The sequence below is a fragment of the Euprymna scolopes genome, chromosome 3, assembly GCF_053919585.1.
Source record: "Euprymna scolopes isolate OS-2025 chromosome 3, ASM5391958v1, whole genome shotgun sequence".
Taxonomy (NCBI): Eukaryota; Metazoa; Mollusca; class Cephalopoda; order Sepiida; family Sepiolidae; genus Euprymna; species Euprymna scolopes.
This window is the reverse complement of record NC_136484.1, coordinates 46763175-46789900: the sequence shown is the minus strand read 5'-3', so window position 1 is coordinate 46789900 and position 26726 is coordinate 46763175. Positions and strand designations below refer to the sequence as shown.

General features: G+C 33.9%; 1 protein-coding gene across 1 annotated transcript in view; it reads right to left on the bottom strand.

Annotated features, from left to right (window-relative positions):
* The window catches only part of LOC145254720 (coiled-coil domain-containing protein 22 homolog), a 66041-nt gene that overhangs the window by 37515 nt on the left and 1800 nt on the right, over positions 1-26726 (bottom strand). The window contains exons 3-5 of the mRNA XM_080113445.1: positions 5586-5757; positions 5237-5369; positions 4274-4404 (exon numbers count right to left, since the gene is read on the bottom strand). Coding sequence (XP_079969571.1) covers positions 4274-4404; positions 5237-5369; positions 5586-5757 — 436 coding nt within the window. The remainder of the gene's footprint in view (positions 1-4273; positions 4405-5236; positions 5370-5585; positions 5758-26726) is intronic.

Here is a 26726-nt window from a genome sequence, read left to right as displayed (position 1 = left end):
AAACCAATCATAAAAAGCGTTACTCACCTCCTTACATATTTTTACGATTTTGAACACCAGAAAATTCATCATAACTTTTGTTTTACTGAACAAAAATTGAATTTTTTTTTTTCACAATATAGTTGAGAAGGTGATCTATAAACTGTAATAATTGTTTGAAATTTAGTCGCAAAATGAGTGAGCGGTGAAGCTTTAAAGCAGTTCTAAATAACTAAAACTGTCACTTAACCATATATTCAAACACGATAGCATTTGAATGATAGAAAAATAATTATGTTTTTGTCGTAGTATTATAATTATTATACATTATTACTAGAATAGGCAGTCAGCATTGTTTGGGAATAAATATGATTTTTTTGCTTACCACTCTGAACCCTGTATTACCATTTTTATACTTATTTTTAAATGAAATGAAGTAAAATATTGTACTTGATGTTTATGAATATCCAGTATAAACACAGATCCCACAATACTATTTTTCAAACAATATGCATATTTATATATAATAATAATGAAATCATTGTGTATGGTGTTCACCTGCACTACAACTCATCAAAATTACATGTATAGTTCTAGAAACAAATGAACAGATAAAAAAGTGATGAATAGAATAAAAATAAATAAACAAAACTTGTTAATAGGAAAATGAAGTCGCCACCAGAAAAGAAAAACCAACCATAAAAACCTAAGATAGAGAAGTAGCGATGATAAGAGTATAAACTTCAGATCAAAGCGAAAACTAAGACCAATAAACATCTTCCAAATTAAAAGAATACTAACACTTCCCCATTACAACAGCTTAACCATGCAAAATCGTACTCCCCCCCTCCTCCCCACTCCTACTCCCTTCTTTCACTACACCTCCCTTCAAAACCCCTACTGCTCACATTCACAAAGTATACACCCCACTTTCTTCCAGAACATAAACCACACCCTAGTATCTTATAAAATCTAGTGTAATTTTGACTCCCGTTTCAATATCGATTCTTTTTTGGTCTGATGAAGTGTTTTCTCTGAATTGGGATTCCACTGAAACATGTATGCACATATGTAACTAATAATGTTTGTATAATAAACTATATACCAGCTCTGTACTCTTTAATAATCACACGAGTTTCATTAGATTTACATCTAGGAAACCAATTAATACAACCATTATATGTATACGCATATATACAATTGTCATGATATGCATGTAGATGGAGGGGGAATATCAGGTATAGTTTTGCTAAATTCTGGGAAGTATAAAGGATGCAGTGTCTTAGCAGTCAACAATTAATGTAGACAGTTTGCTCCATGTTTCAGCAATTCTGAGTATGCAAAAAAAATTTTCCGAAAGTCGTATTTTCTCATTTTGTAGACATGTCCACGTGCGTTAGAGACATAGAGACCAAAACCGGGTTCTAGATTGTTGGTTAATAGTTTTGTGTGTGTTTAGTAAGTTGGTTGGTAAACATTGGAGTTTCAATGAATTCAAGCTCAAAGAAACAAGGCATTTAGATGTTTGATGGAAGGTATTTGTTTGGTTACACATCTCTGAACAGTTTCCAGGCAATCAATGTTCTGAACAAGATAAGGGTCCGGGACTTATGATACAAATTCTACGAATTCTCACACTATAGTTGTATATAGTTTTAAATTGATTGGAGAGCAACTAAAAAAAAAAAAAAGATATGCTCAGCCTTCTTGACAATTCCAGAGATGTGCTTTGTCCAACACAAATCACTGTTGACAGTAATACCCAGGTCACATTCACAGGAAAGAGTCTCAAATCTATTAGACTTGGCACTATCAACCAAACTCCAACCTCTGTCCCATCACCACAATGTTGCATCCCTGTGACTATTTTACAAGTATTTTAATGAAATGTGCTTGGATGAACTCTTAGCACTTGGGCCCCCTCAACATACACACTCCTGACTAACCTACCAATCATCAAAATCTCACTCATTCTTGATATTAATGCTGTGAAAAGAGTATGTGAACATTGGATTTTTCCTCTCAAAATGCAGTTTCAGATGCCAGTCTGATGCACTGTGTTGAAACCTGACTGCAAAAAAGATTTATAGAATTGAGAATCTGTCCTTTTTATCTCAAGGAATGGCATCAAATCATCTGTATATTTCAGTACTGTGACATTTTTTTTTTTAAAGTTGAGATCTATGTCATTAATATATGCAAGAAGCAGATTTGTGATGTAAACGGTGCTAATTTATAACTCCACCCCCCCCCCCCCAAAAAAAAACAAAAGCAAAAATGAAGAAAAATGTTTATGATGTGCGTATCCGTGACAGAAAGAAAATATTGTACATCAAATATCACTAAATTGATCAAGTAGTTTTATTTTTATAAAGAAAATCATTTTTAAGTGATTAATGGGAATTCATACACACAAGGCTGATTTTTAACTAAGAGTGTTTTAAGAGGAAGTTAACCAATGATGAATTTGAGCTTTTTCAATGACCCCAACCCCAACCCATGTTAAGAATGGCTTTTTAAAATAAGTTTGAATTATTTACAATAAAAGAACCTGATCAATTTATGTGATTTTTTTGTGTACAATATTGTCTTTCCGTCACGGAATGTATGTGAAGATTTTTTCTTTATTTTGTTTTTTTCCGAAAGATGAGTGGCGGGGGAGTTATGGACTTGCACCATGTAAACTCATCTGGCACTGAAAGAAGACCTCCCAGCAGACTCTGAACTCCCCTGGAAAGAGTGGGGAACATTCAACTGAGCCCATGAATCAACGTGGACAAGTGTACTATCACACACATTCTCGCAGACTGTCCCCTAAGCAAAGCATGTTCCAATGTGGACTTGAGGGATGCCTTAGACACTGCTCAACAATGGACCTCAAGATGGAGTGAAACACGATCATGTTGATGACCATGTAAACTCCTAATGAGTTATAAACATAAGGGTAGATTGCAATTTTTGTTTGGAGTTTTTTTTTTTTTTACTTTGTTATTAAATATTGTTTGAAATAAATGCAGAGTTTGAAAAAGAAAATGCAGATGGTGAAAAGTTGATTTTGTTCAGAGTGTAACATTTTCAATAACAAGACAAAAGTAGTTCTATATATATGGGATTTATATGTGACTATTTTATCATAGCTTCTTTATGCAGAAAGTAATACGAAACGTTTGCTAAGTTTTCTTCAAGGTTTTATTTGGAGTAAATGGACGTAGGAGCAAGAGAGACTTATGTTATCTTAGCTAATTATTTACTTCTAAACTTTTTAACTGAAATGAGTGACATGCACTGACAGAGCATTGGGGCAACATTCCGTTTAGATTATTTCTACATTATTGGCAGTTTCTCATTTACACAGCTTCCATAGAGAGACTGATTTGAAAATCTTTGTTTCTCCCTGCTTGAAAAATGTGACGTCATTTCTCGTATCTACATATTTCTGTTTTATCTACCATTTTGACACAATTCCCTCTACTTCAACTGTACATCACTCATCTCTGGGAACAATTTCATCCTACAGATCTGATTTATCATCATGCACTCAGGGTGACTCATGTTAAAATTCACACTAGCTGACTTAATCACAATTGATGTAGGGTCCTTGATATGCAACAATAGTACAACAATCATTTTTTGTGTTAAGACTCACTTCTTTTTATATAAGACTAGTGGGGGAGCGTAGTTGTTTGGTCATAAAATGTGGTTAAAAAAAACAGCCGGGTGCCATAAGCCAGAAACAAACCCGAAAGCAAAATTTTGTAAGCAAAAAAAAAAAAAAAAAAAAAAAAAGAAAAAAAAGAAAAAAAAAAAATGCTGCATGGTGGACGTGAACTTGCAACAGTTAAGTTATTGATCGGACCACAATGACACAAATGTTTTGACTTTATAAATTTAGCTTTTTAAAATGAAAGAATGACACAGTCGTTCGCACATGCACTATTAACAAACAGCATCAGAACAAACTTTCTTACCTGAGCCCCCTCCAAACAAAACAACATTTTTACATAAAATAATTGACAATTTTTTCTAAATTTTTGTGTGTCCAAGAGATCACTCTTTCTAACGATACCACGTTCATTTGGATGACAAAACGGACATACAAACGCATAAACATACACACAGACGGCTGAGATTCATATAATAGATTGCTGATTAAAATAAGAGATGTGAAAAGAGGCATAATAAATGTCTGTCGCATGATTTTATACAAGTTGCATATTTGTAAATTGTGAAAAGTTAAAAAAAAAAAAAAAAATACTAATCAAATGGGAACATACAAAATAAAAAAGACACTCACTTGATGATATAATGCTGATGGATTTCTTTTCCATAGTGCACTTGGCCGTCGCATATAAGGAGGAAGCCAGGGTGATTTCAACTGGGACGCCAACTTAGCAGCAATAGCACGTTGCAACACAACTGTGGCGCCTAGAAAATAAACATTATAATTAAATAACTAAGGGAAGTAATTCTTTCTGTAAAATAATTGAGTTATCTGTCCTTGATAAAGATGTGCAACATTAGCGTTCTAAAATCACAAATAAATTGTTTGTTTTTCCTCACATGCATTGTTTCTTATTTGTGTGTTGCTAGAAAAGGTAAAAATAGCATATCAACTATTCTTATCTCATCCTGATGTATAAATCTGTCTATTACATATAAAAATTTGAACATAAAAACCTATGAAATAGTATCCATATTTGTTTTTTGTATTGTACTAAAAACAGCAACTGCTTACAAAAATGGTGGTTTTTAAATATTTTTATTTTGTTCACAAAAATCCCTTAATAAAAATGTGGGAATAGAATTCTAAAATTATCATTTTAAACAAAATGCCATTTATTCAATAAAGGTACAGAATAGTTAACACTCAAGAACTCGTGAACAAAAAAGAAAAAATAAATTATATCAAATGCATTAGAATTAAATTCTCTATCAAACTAGGTTAGTATTAACATGTGGAAACGATTTATAAATTTATTTTACTGTTTAAAAATATCTTACAAATAGTTTCTACACTTAAAAAAAAAAAAAAGATGATGCTTTTTACCATTTGTTTTAGTTCACGAGTTATCAAGTGTTCATTATTTTTCGGTTAATTTACTATTTAAATCTTTCCACAGGTTAAAATTATCCAGATTTAGTAGACTTTCATTATGATGCGTTTTACATTTTTTTTTAACAAGTTCTTGTGTGTTAAGTATTCTGGAGTTTTACTATTTATTATTTGATAAAACACCACTGAGAATGTGAAACTTACTGAGAGGCTCATCTCTAGTTTCAGTCGTTTCTTTAGGCACTTTCTCAATGAGGAACATAAAAATCTTTCGGATATCATTTTCATTTGAGTAGAGAAATGTTTGGTATCCAATCTCTCCAGAGTAACCCACTTCCTGTGAAGAGATAATAAACAGAAAATAAGTTGCTTTCAACCATCTAAAACTTGCTTTTAAATACAATTAAGAGAAATGTACTTAACTTTCTGACAGGACAACGCATCCATCCTCCAATGTTGGCCAAAATAATCCAAGGGAGATAACTCAGATAATTATAAGCCAACTCTAATCATGCAATCTAAAGAACTCTTCCAACAAAGTGATAAAACAAACCTTGATGTGATGTGCCAGAGATGTTCCAATGCGATATCTGGCTGACATGCCTGCTGGCAATTTACTAGGAACGTCCAAATCATTGTTGATTGCTTTGAGGCACTTGGCAGCAGCGAGGACAATCAAATCAGCAGAAAATTGCTTCAAACTCTTCACATCGTCTTCAATTTCACTAAATATACAAAAAAATTAAAATAAAATAAAAATATTTTTCAATATTTTATTTAATAAAAAACATAAAAGAAAAAGCTAAACTACCACTGAGAAGAAATATAAAAATAACATTTCCTAATTTCCATCTCTATATATAAAGCAAATATATCCGTTTGTCTGTTCATGCAGCAGTTGCCAAAGGTTGATATTTGGATAGAATCAGGGCACTGTTTTACAATTTGTCAGTGTGCTGAGTGTGACAACTCTTTTACCAAGAAATTCGTTCACGTTTTCATCTTATAATTTTGGACGCTCAACCCAACGATACTTTATTAAATTAAAACATTAAAAAAAGAAAGCTGCGACAAATTTTTGTAATGTAACAAAGTCGATAACAATAATAATACAAAATGTGGTCTTTACGCAACTATTAAGAGAATCATTTCTGTTTTCCTATAATAATTTATGAAACTAAAACCAACGAACCAATATTTTCATTAGATGAAAAGATATTTAAAAAAGATGCTGTGGCAACTTTTTTCTACATTTTTTATGACTACTTTTTTAAATTAAAAAGTAAATGTTATGTTAAGGTTTTTAAAAAATAGTCTTTAACCTTAAAAAATACAAAAGAATGAAACTCTTTAATAAAACAAGGATGAAACTTTTAAAGCTGCGGCAACTTTTTTTTTTTTTTTTTGCTGTAACAAAGCTTATAATATTAATAATACCAACATCTATTTTTTAACATTGCAAAAAAAGAAAATGCAATGATAGTTGTAGAGGAATTGTAATTTTGATTAAACAAAAACTGCAATTTATTATTTATATTAAAAACTAGATGTTGGTATTATTAATATTATAAGCTTTGTTACAGTTAAAAAAAAAAAAAAAAAAAAAAAAAAAAAAAAGCCGCCACAGCCTTTTTTCATATTTTCATCTTTATTTTATTAAAAAGTTTTGTTTGAAAAAAATTATAATTTCCTATCGTCGCATTTTTGCGATGTTAAAGACTAATGTTTAAAAAAACCTTTCACTTTTTGATTGAAAAAAAAGTAGTTATAAAAAATGTACAAACAAGTTGCCGCATCTTCTTTTTTAAATATTTTTATCTAATGAAAATATTGTTGCTTCGTTGGTTTTAGCGTTGTAAATTATGATATGAAAACAGAAACGAGTCTCTTAATTCTTCTCAGCCTTTTTCTTTGATGAGTGCTTCTCTGCATACTTGGAAAATCTGTACATGCCTTCGCCCTTTTCCAGTGTAGGTATCTGTATTTCTATGTATATACGTATATGCATTTCGGCTTTTAACCATAGTGTATATATTTTCAGGGGTTTGTCCTTTTCTACTACGTTGGAAAATCTGTAGGTGCATTTGCACTTCTCCGGTGTAGATATCTGTATTTATGCAAATACAATTTTGTGTATTTTGGCTTTTAATCAAAGCATAGGCATTTTCAGGGATCTGCCGATCTCTGTTACATATGAATATCTATGTACGACTTCACCATTTTCCTTTGCAGTTATCTCCATTGGGCTGATTTGGATGCATTACATATTTATTTATTTATTTAGCTATGGATTCAAGTCCTGGTTTGATTAGCGAGATATGTCCTTTTTAGGGTGATAAACTTTGTCCTCTCTCAAAGTAAATAATGCTGCTAGCTTTTTTTCACTCAAAAAATCCTTGTAATGGTCCCTTTTTTCCTATCATCCGGCTTAGGGTATGGAGGTGCTGTAAGGCCCCTTAATGTCATGTGGGATTACAAAGCAATGTTAGAACATTTTGTCCCAACAGCAGCATCAATCCAAAAGGCTTTATAAATCTTGTTTTCGCCTCTCTTCCTTGATTTTCCCGCCAGACCTTTTTTCTTCTCCTTCCTCTTTTGGCTGACCAATCACGTGTCTTCCCTTATTTGTTACTGACTGCTATGCGATCTCTTTTTTCTCACGTAGTAGAGGCAGGTGAAAGAGAGAGTGTGTGTGAAAGGTCAAAGGGGGTTCTCACTGACGGTATGTTGCCCCCAGTGGCTGTCCAGTCAAGTGTGTGTGTGTGTGTGTGTGTGTGAGGGGGAGAGTTGATGTTGGCTACAAAATGTTTAAGTTTGATGTGGAAAGACGGGGGGGGGGGGGTCGCTGTTCGTGTTAATCCTTAATTTTTTTTTTAAATAAACCTTTCGCTCCTTTTATTTCAACCCAAATCATTACAATATATATACATATATACATACTAGCAAGCTGCCCAGCATTGCGCGGTCGTAAAATACACATAATTTTTTTTTTATTATTGCAGATTTCTTATAAACAGAAACACCATAGGTATTAAACAGAACAGTAAATTCTTTAAGAAAATAAAGTAAAAAAAAAAAAAAAAAAAACTGAGACATATGCATGCGAGTATTATGTTTTTCTAAACAGTTTACTTCTTGTAAGTAAAAAAAAAAAAAAAAATACTCAAGCTGAGATCGCAACCAAAACCTAAAGACAGTGAGTCAAGTATGATAACCATTAGACCAGCTTGATAGGATTTTAAATGCGTTTTCAAACCTACATAACCTTAACATAAGGAAGCCGTCATGTTTCTCAACTGCGCATGCACAGTCGTGAAACAGTTGACAAACAGATAAAAATCCGACAACCCCTATACTTATCGACGACATTCTGATACAGAGCCTATCTAAGAACACTGCCAGGTACATTAAGTACCTTTGTGTGAAATTTCATGAAATTGGCCCAGCCGTTTTCGAGTCTATAGGGAACAGACACTCACACACACAAAAATAATGTTCCTTTTATATAATAGTAGAGATATAATAATAATTGCTTTTCACAGAAACAAACTGTCTTTTATTTAAAAAAAGGTTGTTTCTGCGGAAAAACAATTATTATTAAGCAAGTGTGAAATTTTTTGGCATATTCAATTCTCTACTTTAAAAAAAAAAAAAAAAAAAAAAGGAAAAAATTTGCACACGCCCAATTCTCCAGACTGACTCTTATAGAATGGCCACAGTGAAACAAAGGCTTGTTTTTGTTCTCTTTTTCCTATCACATATTCTGATTCTCCTATTCTTTTCCTCTCAATTTCATTTTTTCTCTCTCACTCATCAAAATAAAATAAAGTAATGACATTTTTAAAATAGCTTTTTGACATGACCAGCAAGAATTTGGAAATATTCACTCAAAATGGAATCGGGTCATTCTTTTAGTTTAAAAGAAAACCAGACATTTTATATATATACTAGCACGGAGACCAGACGTTGCCCGGGATTGAATGATGATCAACGAATATTTCACACTATTTTTATTGTCACTGAAATCCATGAAATCGTCCGCTACATTCCCCCATGCAGTAACTTAGTCCAAAATATATGTTATTCTACATTGCACTTTGGAGAACCTACTGTTTCTTTTATAAAATTATTTTATATAAACTTCTTTCCAGTTAAAAAAAAAAAAAAAAACATTAAGAAATTTACGTGCGGAGTTTGAACCTGCAGACCACGTCATGCAAAAAAAAAAAAAAAAAAAAAGAAAAAAAACACACTATCAACTTACCTACAATAGAATTCTCATGGCCCGTTGTTCTATCATTGTTGCTAAGCAACAACATGGAAAAAATGGCTTTACTGATGATAGATAAATCCTTTACCGATGATAGATAAATAATGGTTTCGATTATCGGTAATTATCGGGGGTATTCTGAGACAAAACTTAACTAAGATCACTCCCAGACTTATACACTAAAGCTCTGTAAATTTTAAAGAAAATTTGTTCAACTTTTTTGGAGTTTATAAGAAACTAGCAAGGGGTACCCGGCGTTGCCTGGGTGTTTGGAGGTGTGTGTGAAAACTCCGGTTGGGGGGGGGGGGGGGGTAAAATAAAAAAAAAAATGTTTTGGTAGGTAAGTATGAGGATCGAACTCGAACCGTTGAGGCAAAGTTGTAAATTAAAGTGTGAAAAAAAAAAAAAAAAAGTGTGACGGTTTTAACCATTGAACCACCGCGAGATGCTAACGGAAACACGTTTGAATTTATTTAATTACTTGGATTTGGCAGGTGCACATTTTAATGACTTAATGAGGTCAAGTTTGACTGCGGGATAGTATTTCATTTACTGCGGGAACGCTTTTTTTATTTTTATTTTCCCAAGATGTTATAGGAAATGCGGTGAGTGACAAATGTTGAATATTTATCTTCCCGAAGTCGAGCAAATTAAATAGACAGGCGAGCTCCGTTGTTAACTCTGAGATATTACGATTTATATGTGATATAAAAAGTTTTAAGTTGTGAATCGACCGACCGCTTCTCTGAAAAAAGCCTTTTGTAGTCATACAGAAAAAGCGAACACACATTTTCGCTTTTATATTTATAGAAGACGAGCTCTCACACACACACAAAGTTGCATTTATATATATATATATATATATATATATATATATATATATATACGAGAGTCGTTCCAAAAGTAATGCCTCCTATTTTTTATTTCACCTGAAGGGAATTGCAAATTGCATTGTTATGATGACTGAACTTATGCATTCGTGACCTGAAATTTTCATCTCTCTCTTGCAGATATTAATGGTTGGAGATTCTTAAAAAAGCAACTCCTGTCATGAACGTGTGTCAGAAGCAGAGATTCGTCGTTGAATTGCTGGCAAAAGTACATTGAGAATTATGATGACTATGTAGAAAAATAAATTCTAAAGCAGGAAAGGTCGCTCGTTTTAATGGTGGCTCTACTGTCTTTGTAGCTCTTCAACTTTTTGAGTAAAAAAAATAGAAGGCTTTACTTTTGGAACTACCCTCTTACAAATGGTATTGAATAAAAATTTCTTCTTGACATGAAAAGTGCTACAAAACATAAATAAGATTCTATTTCTTTTTTTTTTTTCACTGTAAACAAGGCATATGCCACTTGGATGTAAAGGTTTACTATTTGGGATCATGTCGAACAGGAGATTGAGTAAAAATGTCTGCTCACATTACATTTAAACTTCTGCATATCAGCACAGTCAGGGAAGCAGGAAACAGGAAGGAAATTCCAAAGTCCAGCAGTTCAAGGGAAGAACTATTAGAGTAGAAGTGTTTCAGTATCTAGGGATTTCAGCAGTGCTGCTTGCCAGGTTAGTCAAAAGTATGTACATCGGGGGAGCACAAGTGCTAAAAGTTCATCAGAGCACATTCCATTAAAATACTTGTAAAACAGGCAGAGGGGTGCAACATTGCGGCAATGGGACAGGGGTTGGAGCTTGGTTAGTAGTGCGGGACCTATTAGATTTGAGACTACTTTTTGGAGCTTGTCTAAAAGGGAGAGACTAGTGGTACATGTACCAGCACAGATGTGGCAACAATAATTCATGCATAGGCGAATGGTGGTTTTCTAGCAGCACAGGATACTTTCAGGTGCGAGTTATTTTCTTGCAGTCATGACAAATATTATTCCAAGTTTTGATGGAAAACAAGTATTTTGTTTTTTTAAGATTTTCAAATTTCCCAAGCTTTCCAAGAACATGTTTGGATTACAACCATTTTTGCTGTCATATGATCCATTTACACATGGTAAAGCTGAGTTTGGGGTTTCAATCAATACCTATGAATTATTAGGTGAAACCTAACATAGTGCCTTGACCCAGATTGTAGCATTCTCAAATGGTACCCAGAACATAGGATTAATGTTGGGGTTAATAAAAGGTCAGGTTTTGTTGTCCTTTTTGTCCAAGTAATTTTGAGAAAGAGAAGAAAACTTGTTTAATTGGTATTCTTATTGAGATGAGTAATTTGTATTATTTATTCATTTATTTATTGTGGACTATTATCTTCATCTTTTTGTTGTTGCTGTTTTACAACGTTTCGGCCAACTATTCCTCTGGCCTTCATCAGGTGGTTACTGCGACGAGATAGGAATACCAAATCTCCTAACTGCATTCTCAACAATTAATGCCTTTCGACGATAAACAACTATGGAAGGCAGTAATTGCTGAGGTTTCAGTTAGAAGATTCAACGTTCCTATCTCGTCGTGGTTAACCACCTGACGAAGACCACAGGAATAGTTGGCCGAAATGTCATGAAAGCGACAACTAGAGAATGAGGATAATAGTCTGCAATAAATAAATGAAGAAAACTTGTGATACGATGAAATCAGGATTTCAAAAGTTGAAAGAATTTTAAAAATCTTAAAACAAAAACTAAACATTTACTACTTTTAAGTTTCAAAAATTTAGAGATGAAGATTGACAATTTTGATTATTCAGACTACTATTCTCCTCTTGATAATTATCTTTACAAATCATGCAATCTTTAACCTTTTTCAGGTGAATCTTTGCAAACTCGGGACTCTTTATGCCATACTCTTGAGCCTATACAGAATTTTAACCTGAGCTCTTTATTTAATCCATAAAGGTGTATTGTTCGTGTTTTGTCAACCATGACAAATTAGAAGTATTAATCATTGCTATTCTTAGTTATTATTGTCTGTAGTTAGAATTGCAACTTTAAACTTCCAAAAAACTTTCACTTAGAACTGATTGTTAATCGTCTTTAACTTATGTTATGGTTCCACAGCTGATGGAAGAAGAACAATCTACCATCATTTTAAAATGATGGAATTTTGAAATTCCATATAGATTCCAGAGTTCAACAAAAATTCTTAACTTTAAAAGGATGCAGCTGAAGAAAGTCAGGATCAAACCATAATAATATGAAAATGATTGAAATAATACAAAGTAACTTATTTTTTCACTAAAATCTTAAACATTTGCTTACAAAATAAGTTTGCTTGACATAAAATTAGAAATTTATTTTAAACTTTTATCAGGGATTGTAACGTCAAAAGATGATTTTTGGAATATGAATGACAAAGAATCAACTTTAAGTTTACCATGTTTATATATTACTAAACCATCTGCGGTTAAATTTTTCCAGCCAAAATTTAATTTTCATGTTTCACATGTATGCTAAAACTTGTTATAACTTGAAGGTTTTAATGTTATTTGTGTCTAGTAGACCTTAAATTATGCAAACTTGTTATTAATAAAAAAAAAAACAAAGCAAAGACACAAAGAAAACAGAAAATAAAAAGGGAGGGGGTGCAATGTTTTTCTAAATTCGGCCAGACAGATAAATGATGCAGAGTTTCGAATGAATGAGGAGGAAGAGGATGATAAAATAATAAATATTTATAGATTTCAACTTCCAGTAAAACTAAAATCCATAGATCACCACCCACGAGTGTGTTTTTACATTTGAGAAAATATGTACACATTTAACATGTGTTTCTTATGGTAATCGTGGAAAAAATAACTCTATAATTAAATATTTAGAGATTTATAAAGAATCGAAATTGGTAATTCAGTACCGTATCGAGAATTTAGTAAGGAATCTGAAGAAAATATTGGAATCATCCCATCACCAGCCAAAACATTTTTTTTTTTTTTTAATTTTCATTGGAAATATATTATTAGATAGAGAAACACATTTCTCTCATTGGAATTTAAAAGATGCATAAATTGGCATGACCTTCATAATATATACAAAGGTCACAAAATTGGTCAATATTGCTGTGGTCACTTGTCCCCTTAAGGGTGGAATATTAACCAAAAGGTAAACCCAACTACTGCTCACTTAGGGTTCATGTGAACCAGCCTATATTGCCCAAAGAAGCAGCAACGGTAGATGTTGCTTTCATTTATAGACTCTTGATGGTACAAAAACGAGAATCAGTAGTTCCTTTTAATCAAGCACAGCAGAAGTAATATTCAGTCCCAAAATCTTGCACATGAAATAAACACTTAAACATACAATTTTCTTCATCTATTTTTTGTTCTTCTTTCAGAGACAACAAATGTGTGCATGACAGAATCCAGCCAAGCTTCTTTGGAGTAAAAGGCCCTCAGCAATAGCACACACATGACAAGAGATACTTACAAACTATTGTAAGCCCAGCAAAGCACATACACATGCCAATCACCAAACGCAAATACATAAATTCATACATATATTTTTTACTTGCAAAACAAGCACACTATATTCACACACACATACATCTTAATGCTATTTACACTTTCTATTTACACTCACATAAATGTACATGGCACCAGCCAAAATGTACATGTTTATTCAATTCCTTTATTAAACATAATACAACTTTTTCACATGAAATGTTCTTTGGACTTATTGAACTCTCATTCATTGTCAACACTTTATTTTGTATTGTCTTACGAAATTATCAATAAAAAATAATTATTTTGTAATTTTGCATAAATAGACTTTGTTATTCTTTATGATATTATGTTTCCCTCTACAATATAAACTTAGGGTTCTTTTCTTTTCTTTTTTTCTTGCTTCCACGAAGCAAGGAACACCCTCTTGGAAACATGCACTAGGCTGCATATTTTAGTGGTGCATATAAATCGCAGACGTTGCAGATGATAGGCGAAAGGAAAAAGATTGGGGGGGGGGGCACAGAGAATTTAAAATATCTCTGGTTGAAGTCCGGTCACCCAACCAATGTTTTTTTTGTTTAAAATAAAATAAGTACCTCATTAAATGGGGACTCATGCCGAGACCAAATTTGAGAATATTAATGTCTAAGATTATTTGCAGGTAAGACTATTGAGTGGAGACTGTTTAGCTGTTATCTTTAGTTAGCTTCTGGGTGGTCAAACAAAGGCCAGAATCTGGTCAGGGGTAAAAAAAAATTCAGGAGATGGAGCTTTTAGCTAAAAGGTTATGTTGATTGGACTTATATTTTGGTTTGGTAAGGTAAAAATTTCATTTTGTGAGTCTGCTGTTCAACCTAGAAAAACGAGTAGCATTTTAACTTCAATAAAAAAATAAAAATAAACCTCTGTTGATTATTTTTAAACTGGAGTTGTGGGTTTTGTTTGGAAGAATTCCTTTATTGACTGAATCAAACAACTATGGATGATCACATGTAGGATGATCATGGCCTGTGCAGTGAACGAATCAATGCATGTTCATATTCTTCTTCATTCAACACTCTTTCTGCAAACTCCCTCCTGAATATCTCCTTAACTTTGTGTCCTTCATCAGACCACGATTAGAGTATGGTGTCTAGGCCTCTACTCCATATCAAATACATTATATTCAACATCTGGAGAGAGCTCAATGACTGGCTACTCGAATGATGCAAGGTCTATGGGACCTGTGCTATGAAGGTTGACTCAAGAAGCTTAATTTTTCTTCCTTGAGTATCAACATCTATGAGGTAATCTTATTTTGGCCTACAATCTTCTCAATGGGCATTATGATATACCTCACTGACACCAGAAAGAGGTCTACAAAGATATGTTTCACTGTCAGTTTCACTTGAACCGAAGGAGAGATGCTTTCTCAATCAGGATCTCTGGACCTCAGAATGGACTTCCAATAGAACGATTCAGCAATTCAAGGTGAATTTGAACAGGTGCAGAGCTACTGTATCCCTTTCTGTGTAAATTTCTACGTCTCTTTCCCTATATCGCAACTGAAGTATACTTGGTTTATGTTTTGACAAATTTACTGAATTGAATAATATGGTTCTACAACATCAAGCTAGAAATGGTTGTCACAAGAGTATCCTTCCTCCTATAACAAAACAGCCAACAACTACTACGACTACTACTGCACACTAAGTCTTGAAACTTAGAGCATATTTTAAAAGCACACTTCTTCAAGACATAAGTCTATGAAAGAAGGAGTTTGAAAACCCTTTTTTGGTATATTTACATTTTACCATTTATACCTACCATTTTGTATATCATATTTTATTACTTAAATTGTTTGATTAATATGCAATCGTTGTTTCCTTTTATATTCAAAGGTTGTCGTCCCAATTTAACTTTGGTACTTATCTACAAGCAAATATCCTGTTTTCTTCAGGTTTGAACTGAACTTTCTTCCCACAGTCTGTGTGTTCAGCTAAAAATCAGAAACTTCCACAGATACATTTACAAAGATTACATATTTCAATTCAGTATGGCTTCAAGCTGGTTATGATTAAAAAGAAAAATCGCTTTGAGACACCAGGGACAAAATTAGTGCATGAGCTTATAAAAAATAAAATACTTTATTCTTACTGGTAATTATTCAAAAAATAATACTCAGTTGGCTTGCATTCTTTCATTCATATTAAAGCAGTTGAGGAAAAGAAGTTTAATAATAATCCATGTTATGCACATTCTTTTTTTAACTTTATATTTTTTTTACCATGCCAAGAAGCAATGTTGGATAGTCCAGATAGTAATATGTACAGTTTTTTTTTATTTGACTTCTTGCTTTTCCTTAGATAGCCTCTTTTTAAATTTGTTCTTTTTATAATGATGGTGACTATATAATCAATGACATTTGTTATAATTTAGTGTTTTTAATGTCTTTTTTTTTCTAAATAAAACATGTTTTAAGTAAAAATAAGTTGTTTGGGAGCAAATATTGAAACCCATTTAACTCTAAATAATTTACATGGCTGAAATAGGAATTAGCCTTTATTTTTAATACATTTGGATATTTGTAACACTTATAATTAATCAAATACATAGAAACACATTTCTTTATAATATCTATTAAATAAGGAGTCGTCCGTGTGCATGTCTGTCACAGACTAGAGGGTGTTCCTAAAATAAATAAGTTTATATACATGTAGAATTTTCCCAAGAATGATGGGATGAGTCCTGCCACTCTATGGACCCCTTTTAAGGAAGTTATAACCTCTTTTCCAACATTTTGCACATAAAAAATAGAAATATAATAGGGAGTAATATTTTAAAAAGATGACTTAAATACTCCAATCACTCAGTTGGAAGAGACTCAGACAGACAACCTCAAGTGGGCTGATTCAATCCTGCCGTCAGATTGCTCTTTTTCATTAATAAAAACAAAGAATATTCTTTTTGCTTTTTTTGTTTTTTTTTTAAATATAATAAAATATAAGTGAAAAACATCTTCGCTTTTGACATATTAGTATCTACGAGCTTTGTCTGTCAGTCTCTTTCTCTCTATATATTTGGATTTTATGTAATAAAGGAGAACATCTGTCTGCCTTTTTTTTTTCTTTTAATTTTTTGATCATTTTGTTCTAGCTGTTGATGGAGCATCCTATTGGATGCTAGACATCTACCTGCTATCTCATATATTTCAACCAAGAGACCTTTTTAAGGTTCTAACCGTCATTTTAAGTAAGGCGTGACCTAAGCTGCTGGAATATTCCGAACGCCAATCAAATTAAAAAATGCTAGGAAACAGAAAATAACATTCATTGGATACTAATTAAATTTTTTTTAAGCTGGAAAATCAATAAATTAAATACAACCTACTGTAAGCTCCATGAATAAATATTGTTTTATTTTTGTGTAAGTAGAAACATTTTTGTTTCACATTATTATGGTTTTGTTTGTGGGTTAAAGTTTAGGTTCAGGGTTTAGGATTTGCTCCGGCATCTGTAATATTTTAGCCATGCTGATTAAATCTATTGTTATGACTGATTAAAATTAAATTACTTAATTTTTTTTCTTCCAATTTATCAAAAGTCGTCTACATCGCTCTATATTGGCTAATGGCATTTCTCATCATTTTCTGATTGGCTAATCAGCAACTTAACCAGCGCTCGGCATATTCCAGCAGTTTGTATAAGTTTCTGATCTAGTCCTACCGGACATTTACAAGAAATCCAATTCATAATAGGCACCAGTACTGAAAAATGTCAACTATCAGCTAGGCATGTTTTTTAGATGGGAGAGATCGTTACAAACTGTTTCTTAATCAAAAATGCAATCCGATGCAATTCTCTACCTGTATAATAGCCAGGTATCTTCTAAAAATACTGTTGCCTGGACAGGAACAGGAGTACCCTATCCTGTCTTGTGTTTTCAAAACCGGCTTCGAAACCTAGTAGATGATGCCCTATTCTCTTCGCTGCAACCTCTTTCCCACAGAAGAGATTTGCGAGCATGCCTCTGCTCTATCGTTATTTTCATAGCAAGTGCTCATCTGGATTTCAATCTATGATCCCACCTTGCCAAACTTTCACAAAAAAAAACAAAAAAACAAACAAGACTAGCTACAACCACTATGAATAATTTCTCCACTTTCGATCTGTGCCTAAATCTAAACACAGATTCTATAAACAAATCTTTCCTGGAACTGGCCACTTATAGAACTTTGTTCCACTGGCCTACTTTCCAATTGACTACAATATGGTCGTCTTTAAGTCCAATGTAAACAAGTTGTTGTTAAGTCGTTCCCTTAAATAATCAAACTATACCCAATTTCCATTGCTAGCAATTTCTATGCAGTTGTCCCGATGACCACCGTACACTCATTAACCCTTATCCTCGAGTGGCCTTTGGGCCTTGATAAGTGGTGACTCGCTTGTAACAAAAAATAAAAATAAATAAAAATAAGAATTGGAAACTAGCTGTATTTACACGGCATTGTTTTCTTTTTACTTTTTTTTCCAAAATTTTTTTAAATAGGAATTTGAAAGTAAAATGTAATTATTACAATATCTTTTGTTCATTAAATTATGAAGTGAGGTGCTAGCAGTGTCAGAAAATTGCCATTAAAATGCGTGATGAAAACTTGAATATTTACACTTACTATCTTTCGAAGCTTATAACTACTTGAAAAATGTAATTCAAACCCTAATTTTTTTTTTCAATAAATGGAGCAAAGACCAAATTTTAAAATGATATCAGGTTTAATGGCAAAATATGCAATATTTATTTTTTTAATCAGTTTTCTTTAAAAAAGATTTCAAGAAAATCAACAAATGTTAACTTACTTCGAATATATATATATATATATATAAATTCCAAAAAATCACTTACCTATAAAAAAATACTAATCAATGGGTACTTCCATTCTTCATTGTTAGGAATTTATCCATATTTATATTTTACTAGCAGGAAGACCCGATGTTGCTCGGGATTGAATGGTGATCAATGGATGTTTCACACTCCCATTGTTATCGAAACCGGTAAAATCACCCATTTTTCAATCTAATCGATTAGTTGCTATTTCTAATTGGGGACGCGTCGCTGTGTATTCGAAAGAACCTTTACAGGTTTCCCCGCAGTGACTTAGTCCAAGTACATTGTAGTCTACATTGAACTGTACAGAACTTACTGTTTATTTTATAAATTACTTTTCTATAACAGATTAAAAAGCTTGCCCTATCTCTGAATACACTTTATGTAAAATTTCAAATGTTTAGACCAGAAATTGTCTGAGTAATTTGGTATAGACCGCAGACGTCAATTTTTTAAAAATTTGACCCCTATTATGACCCCTTAAAATTTATAGTTTCGGGCTCAAATCACTTTATTAAGTTAGATCCAGGTTCAAGGAACCTATATCTAAAATTTCAAGTGTCTAGACCCAAAATTGTCGGAGGAGTTTGGTAGAGTTCTTAAAGGTCAAATCGTTGAAATTTGACCCCTTAACAGCCAAATTTCTGGCTGACACCCGTCACATCGATTTTCCCAAATCTCAATACCCGGTATTTCAAATTTCGAGTCTATAGACTAAAAATTGACAGAGTTATTGCGTAGGGAAATGTACACAGACAGACAGACATACAGACACACAGACAGACACGTTCACTTTTATAGATATATAGATATTCCATGTCCTTTTTAAATAAAATACTTTTTTAAGAGAGTATTAAAAAATAGTGTGAAATCAGATGTTTCAGAAGTGTAATAAAGGGAGACAAATGTCTCCTTTTATTCGAGTTAACTACAGTGGCCTGTAAGGGCAAGAATTAATCTCCCTTTCTATTGCTGGCTGTAAACAAAAGTTAGTCAATATGGGCCATCGTATTTGAAAAAGGATCTCATTTCACTTATCAGTTTTTGCGAATAAAAAAATTCCACTCGACAAATTTTTGATTTTTTTTTATTCTCTTAAAGAAATACATGAGTTTTTTATTTAATATTTTTTTTCGTCCTTATGGAGAGATTTTTTTTTTTTAATCTAAAAAAACATTGAATGAAGTAGAAAAAATTGTAGGTATTCAATCTTTTCAGGACAAAATTTAAAAAATGTGAGGTTTCACTTAAAAAAAAAAAAAAAAAAAATCAATGTGGTTTTTTAAAAACAAAAGGTTTTAAACTTTTGACTTTACAGGTAAATTTGCACAAAACTATTCTTTTTTTTGTTTTAATTAAATTATTTTATTTATTGATCTTTTATCTTCAATTTGTGAGATATAAATCTGAGGTGAGAAAATTAATTATCTTCATTTTAATAGACATTTCAAAATGGGGGGTTGAATTTAAAAAAAAACGTTTGTCTAGAATATTATATTCTATTTATTGGAAAGAGCATAAAATTTCACATTAAACTTGCAAATATTGTCAAAATTGAACCAATAGAAAAATTTTGATAGATTTTTAAATTGAAAAAATTGAAAAAAAAATTTAACTTTTAAAATTCAATTCATTTTATTACTGTTGGTGACACCCCTCCATGGGATTAATGGACTATCTCATGACGTCACTTCCTCTAGTAATGTCACTTCCGGCATCAAAACCAGTGCCCGGCAGTCTGAGGTTGGTATGTGACCAAGCTGGATGTGTGCAAACGTCCTACCGTCGAGCAATGGTATTCTCAACTCGACTTTGCCTGTAATATATGTGAATACATATTTCGTTTCTACAAATCCTGTGTTCCTTCGTTTATTACCATTTAACCCCATAACAACTGGCGACAAGGATTCGACTTTCGCACACGCTAATTCCACAAAAAAGGAAAAAGAATGAAATTCTAATTGGCTTAAAAAGAACTGCAAATTTACAAGCTAAGAATTCGGCTGGCAATTATGTTAAAAAAAAAAAAAAAAACGGAAACGAACACATGGCAAAGTATCAACTCAAATGTAAGTTAACCTTTTTGCCTCTATATTTAAATTGAAAAGAACTGGGTGAAACGCATTTTGTTAATGCTTAAAAATTAATTTGTTGGATTGTTGAAAGAAGAAAGAAAAAAAAGAAAAGAGAAAAATGCTGACTTAATTTTCACCGCGTGAACAATTCTATCGTAAAATGTCGACTGTTTAGGCATATGCAAATTTGACATTTTTTTTTCAAATGAAATGAAAAGGTTTTTTTTACCTTTGTTTTTGCTGCTAACTTATGCATATTTTAACGAGAGAGAAATGTTTCTTTTCTTTTTTCACTTTTCGTTTTACTTGGACGAAAAGAAAAATACTTTTTTTTCATTAAGTGGAATTTTCTGAAATATTCTATTTTTAACTGTCGGTTCTAAAGTGAAAACTTTTTTTCTCTGCCGTGTGGGGACAATTCACCCACCCACACACACACACACATGACAAAAATAAATAAAAACTAGCCATTTTGGTTAACTGCCAGACAATTCCACAATTATTTTTATTCTTTTGCAACCGTATGGTATCACAGTATACATTTTTTTTGTTTCGCAAGTAAAATTTATTTTTTGTCCACCCTCATATTAGGTTATCTCTAAGGTTTTTACCAAGAAGTAAGGGACATATTGCTCCCTCTTCATACGCACACACTTAAAGAAAGGACATTTTCTTTTTTTATTATTATTTTATCTCTCTTCTTCAGTCAAAAACAGAAATAAATTTTTTTTTATGCATTTGGAAAAGCCATTAAAAGATGGAAGACATTAAAGCAGTATTAATACAGCTAATCAAAGCTCAAATGGATCAGCAACAGAAAGCTGAGGAAAATTTAAAAGAACGTGATAAACAGCTCCAGTTACAATTTCAAGAGAGGCATCAAGCGTTGGAGGAGAGAATGCTACTTCACAAAAGAGACAAGAAGAGATATTGTTAAAAATATTTGATAGAACAGAACACAGAGACGACAGTTTTGCTTTTTCCCAAAGTACAATATGGAACACTATAGAAACGTTCAACTACCAAACAGAGTTGGATGGGACGTTTGACGCTTTCTATCGGAGATATGAGGACCTATTCACCGTGAATTGTCAAGAGTGGAGCAACGCTAAGAAAGTTCGCCTACTTTTGAGGAAATTTGGGACCACAGAACATAGCAAGTTTGTGGATTATATTCTCCCTAGGAAGACAAGTGAATTGGAATTTTCTGAAGCAGTCAAACTTTTATCCGAACAGTTCAGCCCGAATTCTATGCTCTTTCATAGAAGATGGAAGTGCTTGAACCTGCAAAACAGCGACGATGACTATTACCTAACCTTCACATCCGTGGTAAATAAACACTGCGATGATTTCCATCTATCTGACTCATCAGCAGATGATTTCAAGTGTTTAATTTTTGCGCAGTGTCTAGTCTCATCCAAAAACACTTAAATTAGACATGTTCTTTTGAGACTTGAGAGCGAACAGGGCCTCACCCTCCAGATTTTCAACAGGTAGTCTGCGTAAGGAACAACTCGAGACACGTTGAGGAGTCAGGCGCACCATGCATTAGAAGGACGACCTTCAGACCGGAAAAATACTCACCCCGAAAAAGCAAAGCTGGAAGTAAAAAAACTCAGGTTACATCTAATAAGTACCACCCAGTCACAAGACCTGGATCCCCTACAAGTCCGTGCTATCGCTGCGGCGGGAAACATTGGTCGAGTCAATGTTTTTACAAATATAAGTACTGCAACAAATGTGGCAGGAAGGGCCACAAAGCGATCCAGTGCAGGAAAAATAAAGTCAAGAATAGCGTCCAACAGACTAGATTCGGATAAGAACCGGTGTAAATAAGTCACAGTTAACATGGCAAATAAAACTGTGTATCTACAATTAGATTCCGGATCAGACCTGTCCATCATTAACCTTAAGACATGGAAAAGGCTAAGGAAACCAATCATGTGGAAGACGAACAGATCAGCTGTGACAAGCGATAAAGGGGAATTTGAGGGAGAGCTCACACTCCCGGTGACCTTAAATGGTGTTACTAAAAAAGTGAAAGTGTATGTACATAGGACATCCGAAAATCTGTTCGGTACTGATTGGATGGAGCGATTCGAATGGTGGGACCAACCTAGGGTAGAAAACTCATGTTTTCTTTTAATTCGAATCTAGCTATAGCCTTTGTACATTTTCCTAGTCCTGGACTTTCACCTAGGCGGCCCGGGTTTGATTCCCGGTGTGGGAATGTTACCTTTAGGTCCTGGATATGACCTTAAACTATATCCAATGGTGAGGCTCCAGCTTGCAGGCCTTAGGGAGTGTGGAGCCACCCTTTAATTGCCATTGCTCCCAGGTCCACTCTGACCCGGAGTGGTAGCACCTGTTAGGGTCCCAACTATGGGTTAAATAGAGTACGACTTAAAAAACAAATATACTATATTAAAAATTCGTTCTTCAAAATCACCAGATTCGCCATTAAATAACCTGAAAACGGTTGATATGCCGTAAAACAAAACAACCAAACAACCAACCTAGTCCTGGTGAGAATACTTCTGAAAATTCCTCTTTTAACTCGTCCTTCAGTTGTTGCTCCTCCGTAGATGAGATTTCCCATTCTCATGCTCGTTTTCAAGAAGAAACAAAACGTCCCATTCACAGCAATAGAGAAAATCAACAAGGAATTGGATCGGCTAGAAAAGGCCGGAATACTATCAAAAGTAAGCAGTAGTGATTGGGAAACCCCTACCATATTTGTGACCAAGAAAACAAACCAGATTCGTGTATGTGCGGATTTTTCCACGGGTCTGAACACAGCCCTCAAAGATTACCACTATCCACTCCCCACACCAGAGGAGATATGCAACAAATTAAACAGTGTACCACTGTTTAAGGTGGATTTGAGCAACGCATATTTGTAGATCCCCGTCGAGGCTGAATGTTCAAAACTACTCTGTATAAATACACACAGGGGACTCTACAAGTTTGAAAGGTTAGCTTTTGGAGTCAAGGTTGCACCTGCGATTTTCCAGCAGGTCATGGACACTATGCTGGGTGGCCTCGATTTAACCTAGGCCTATTTGGATGATATTGTCATAGCCAGTATATCCACAGATGAGCACCGAAAACACATATATGAAGTTTTTGAAAGAATTCAAAGTTTTGGTTTGAAAGTAAAAGAAGCAAAGTGTGACTTCCTGATGAAGAGAATACGTTACTTAGGTCACATTATTGATGAAAATGGTAAACACCCCGATCCTGAGAGGGCAGAAGCCATAAAGAACATGTCGGCTCCCAATAACGTGCAAACACTACAAAGCCTTCTGGGCCTGGCTAATTTCTATCAAGTCTTCATCAAGAATATGCATGATTTGTGCGCCCCATTAAATGAACTGCTGAAGAAAGAGAAAGCCTGGGACTGGACGCCAGAAAACGTTTGAGAAGATCAAAGAAACGTTAACTTCAGATCTTTTTGACACGATATGATCCGAGGTTGAGAATAATAGTAGCGTGTGACATAAGCTCATTTGGTGTGGGAGCTGGCATACTTCATATAATGACTGATGGTACCAGGAAACCGATTGCACATGCATCTAGAATGCTACTAAAGGCCGAAAAACAGTACTCTCAAATTGAAAAAGAAGCCTTGAGTATTATATTCACTGTGACAAAGCTTCATAGATATTTACACGGCAGAAAATTTAGATTAAAGAGGGATCATAAACTGTTACTCACGATTTTTGGTTCCAAAAAAGACTTACCGACATATATGGCTAATAGATTAAGATGGGCTACATTACTGAATTACGATTTCACCCTGGAGTACTTGTCTTTGAAACAAATTTGCCATGCAGATAGCCCATCTAGGCTGATACCATTGAAAAGGGATCCGTTTGAAGATTCCATCACTGCCACTCTTCGGCTAGACGGACGGAGAAATAAAAATGATGATGGGCAGCACAATCAGAGAACTCCCGGTGTCTCTACCGGATATTAAAAGGGAAGTAGAGAAGGATGACTTCATCTGTGACATAAAAAATAAGATCGCCACAAAGGGCGATGTTCCGGAAGTATTTTCGCTTTGCGATGAGGTTTTACTATATGGCAAAAGAGTGGTAATTCCCAAATGTCTCCCAAAATTAATTCAGTGGGATTTTCACACAGGGCATCCTGGAAAAAAATCGTATGAAGAGTTTGATGAGGAGCTATGTCTACTGGCCTAATATGGGCAAGGACATCAATGAGAGGATAGACTCGTGCACAGGCTGTGCCCTTGCACCTAAATCACCACCGATTACGTTTAAACCTTGGCTGAAAACTGACCAGCCATGGTCTAAGGTGCACATCGATTTTGCGGGTCCGCTCGAGGACAATTATTACTTAATCGTAGTCAATAGTTTCACCAAGTGGCCTGAGGTATTGCGGTGCAGAAGACCAAGAACTGAAACGACTATAAATTTCTTACATGAACTGTTCGCACATTTCAGTGTAGTTGATTGCATCGTAAGTGATAATAGAACCCAGTTTGTGTCTGCTGAATTCAAAAGTTTTTGTGATACGTTCCAAATTAATCATATCACCACTCCCCAATACCATCCCAAATTAAATGGGCAAGTGGAACGCTTCGTGGACACCCTTAAAAGAGCACTGAAGAAGGCTCAAGGGACCCCAACAGATGAAGCACTTCAACAATTTCTACACGTGTATAGGATTACACCCAACCCGAACACACCAACAGCAGTCTCACCTGTTTGCGCAGAAAGTGAGATCCGTTTTTGACAAGCTCTTACCCAAACAGTCAAGGCCACAAGTGACCATTTATGTACCCAGTAAACGTTTCATACCAGGTGAAAGGATGTTTTTCAAAAGTTATAAAAACAACACATCATTCTGGGAGGTGAGTACAATTACTAAGAGAGTCGATGACATGGTATATATCATCCAAGGACCAACATATACCCACAAACGTCACCAGAACCAACTAAGATGTCGATCAGTTGAAACCAGCGACAGGTCACCATTGGAAGATGCGCCGATAGACACTGTCTTCAAAACTTTTGATCTTGAACCTCCTCAACCAACATCTGAACTACGGCGGTCGTTCCATAAGAGAAAGGTTACCGAGCCATTCATGGTAAACCCTAAAAGGAAGAGGTACTGACAGCTTTTACGAACAAAAAGCTTGGAAGGGGAGTGTTGGAGACGCCCCTCCATGGGATTAATGAACTATCTCATGACGTCACTTCCGGTATCGAGACCGGTGCCTGGCAGTCTGAGATTGGCACGTGGCCAAGCAGGTCGGGTGCACACGGCCAACCATTGAGGAATGGTATTGCTCAACTCACTTTGCCTGTAATTATGTGAATACATATTTTGTTCCTACAAATCCTGTGTTCCTTCGTTTATTACCATTTAACCCCATAACAATTACGTAAAATAAATGGCTGCATGAGCGCGCAAGCACTTTGTAAAAACTGTTTTTTAAAAAATAAAAAGATTATTTCTATTATTTTTCAAAAAAATTTAATAGTTTATTTTGGAAGTATATTCCATAAAGAAATTAAACAAACCACTTTAAAAAGAGAAATCATGAGTTTTGTATATTTTATTCGTAGTTTTGTGTTAAGGGTGTCAAAAATTCCTAAAACATTCTGATACACCTAGTGAGGTGCTTGTTAGAGCCAACAGATCGTATTTTTAAATGTGTCCTTGTGACCCAAAAATATTACTTACTAAATTGTTGTGTCAACAATAATAACAAAATTTTATCGAGTAGAAAAACTACATTTTTGGTAAAAAAAAAAAAAAAAAAGTTTATCGATGCAGGCTAAAACGTTGGTAATGGTCGTCATTCAAAGGTGGCCAGCATTTTAGCCTATGAGTTATGTCTCCCGTATTTGAAATCTTACCGTCTATGTTAAAACGTCTACGAAAATGCAATTTTCTCCCATTTTTCGTAAAAATTACTTTAAACTATAAATAACATCCTACTCGACTAATTTCCGTAATATTTCTATTTTTGATATGGCAATTAAATAAGTAATATTATTTTTACTTACAAGGACATATTTAAAAAAAATCGTTCTGTCGACTATTTTAACAAGCACCTGAATTGGGGCCAACTG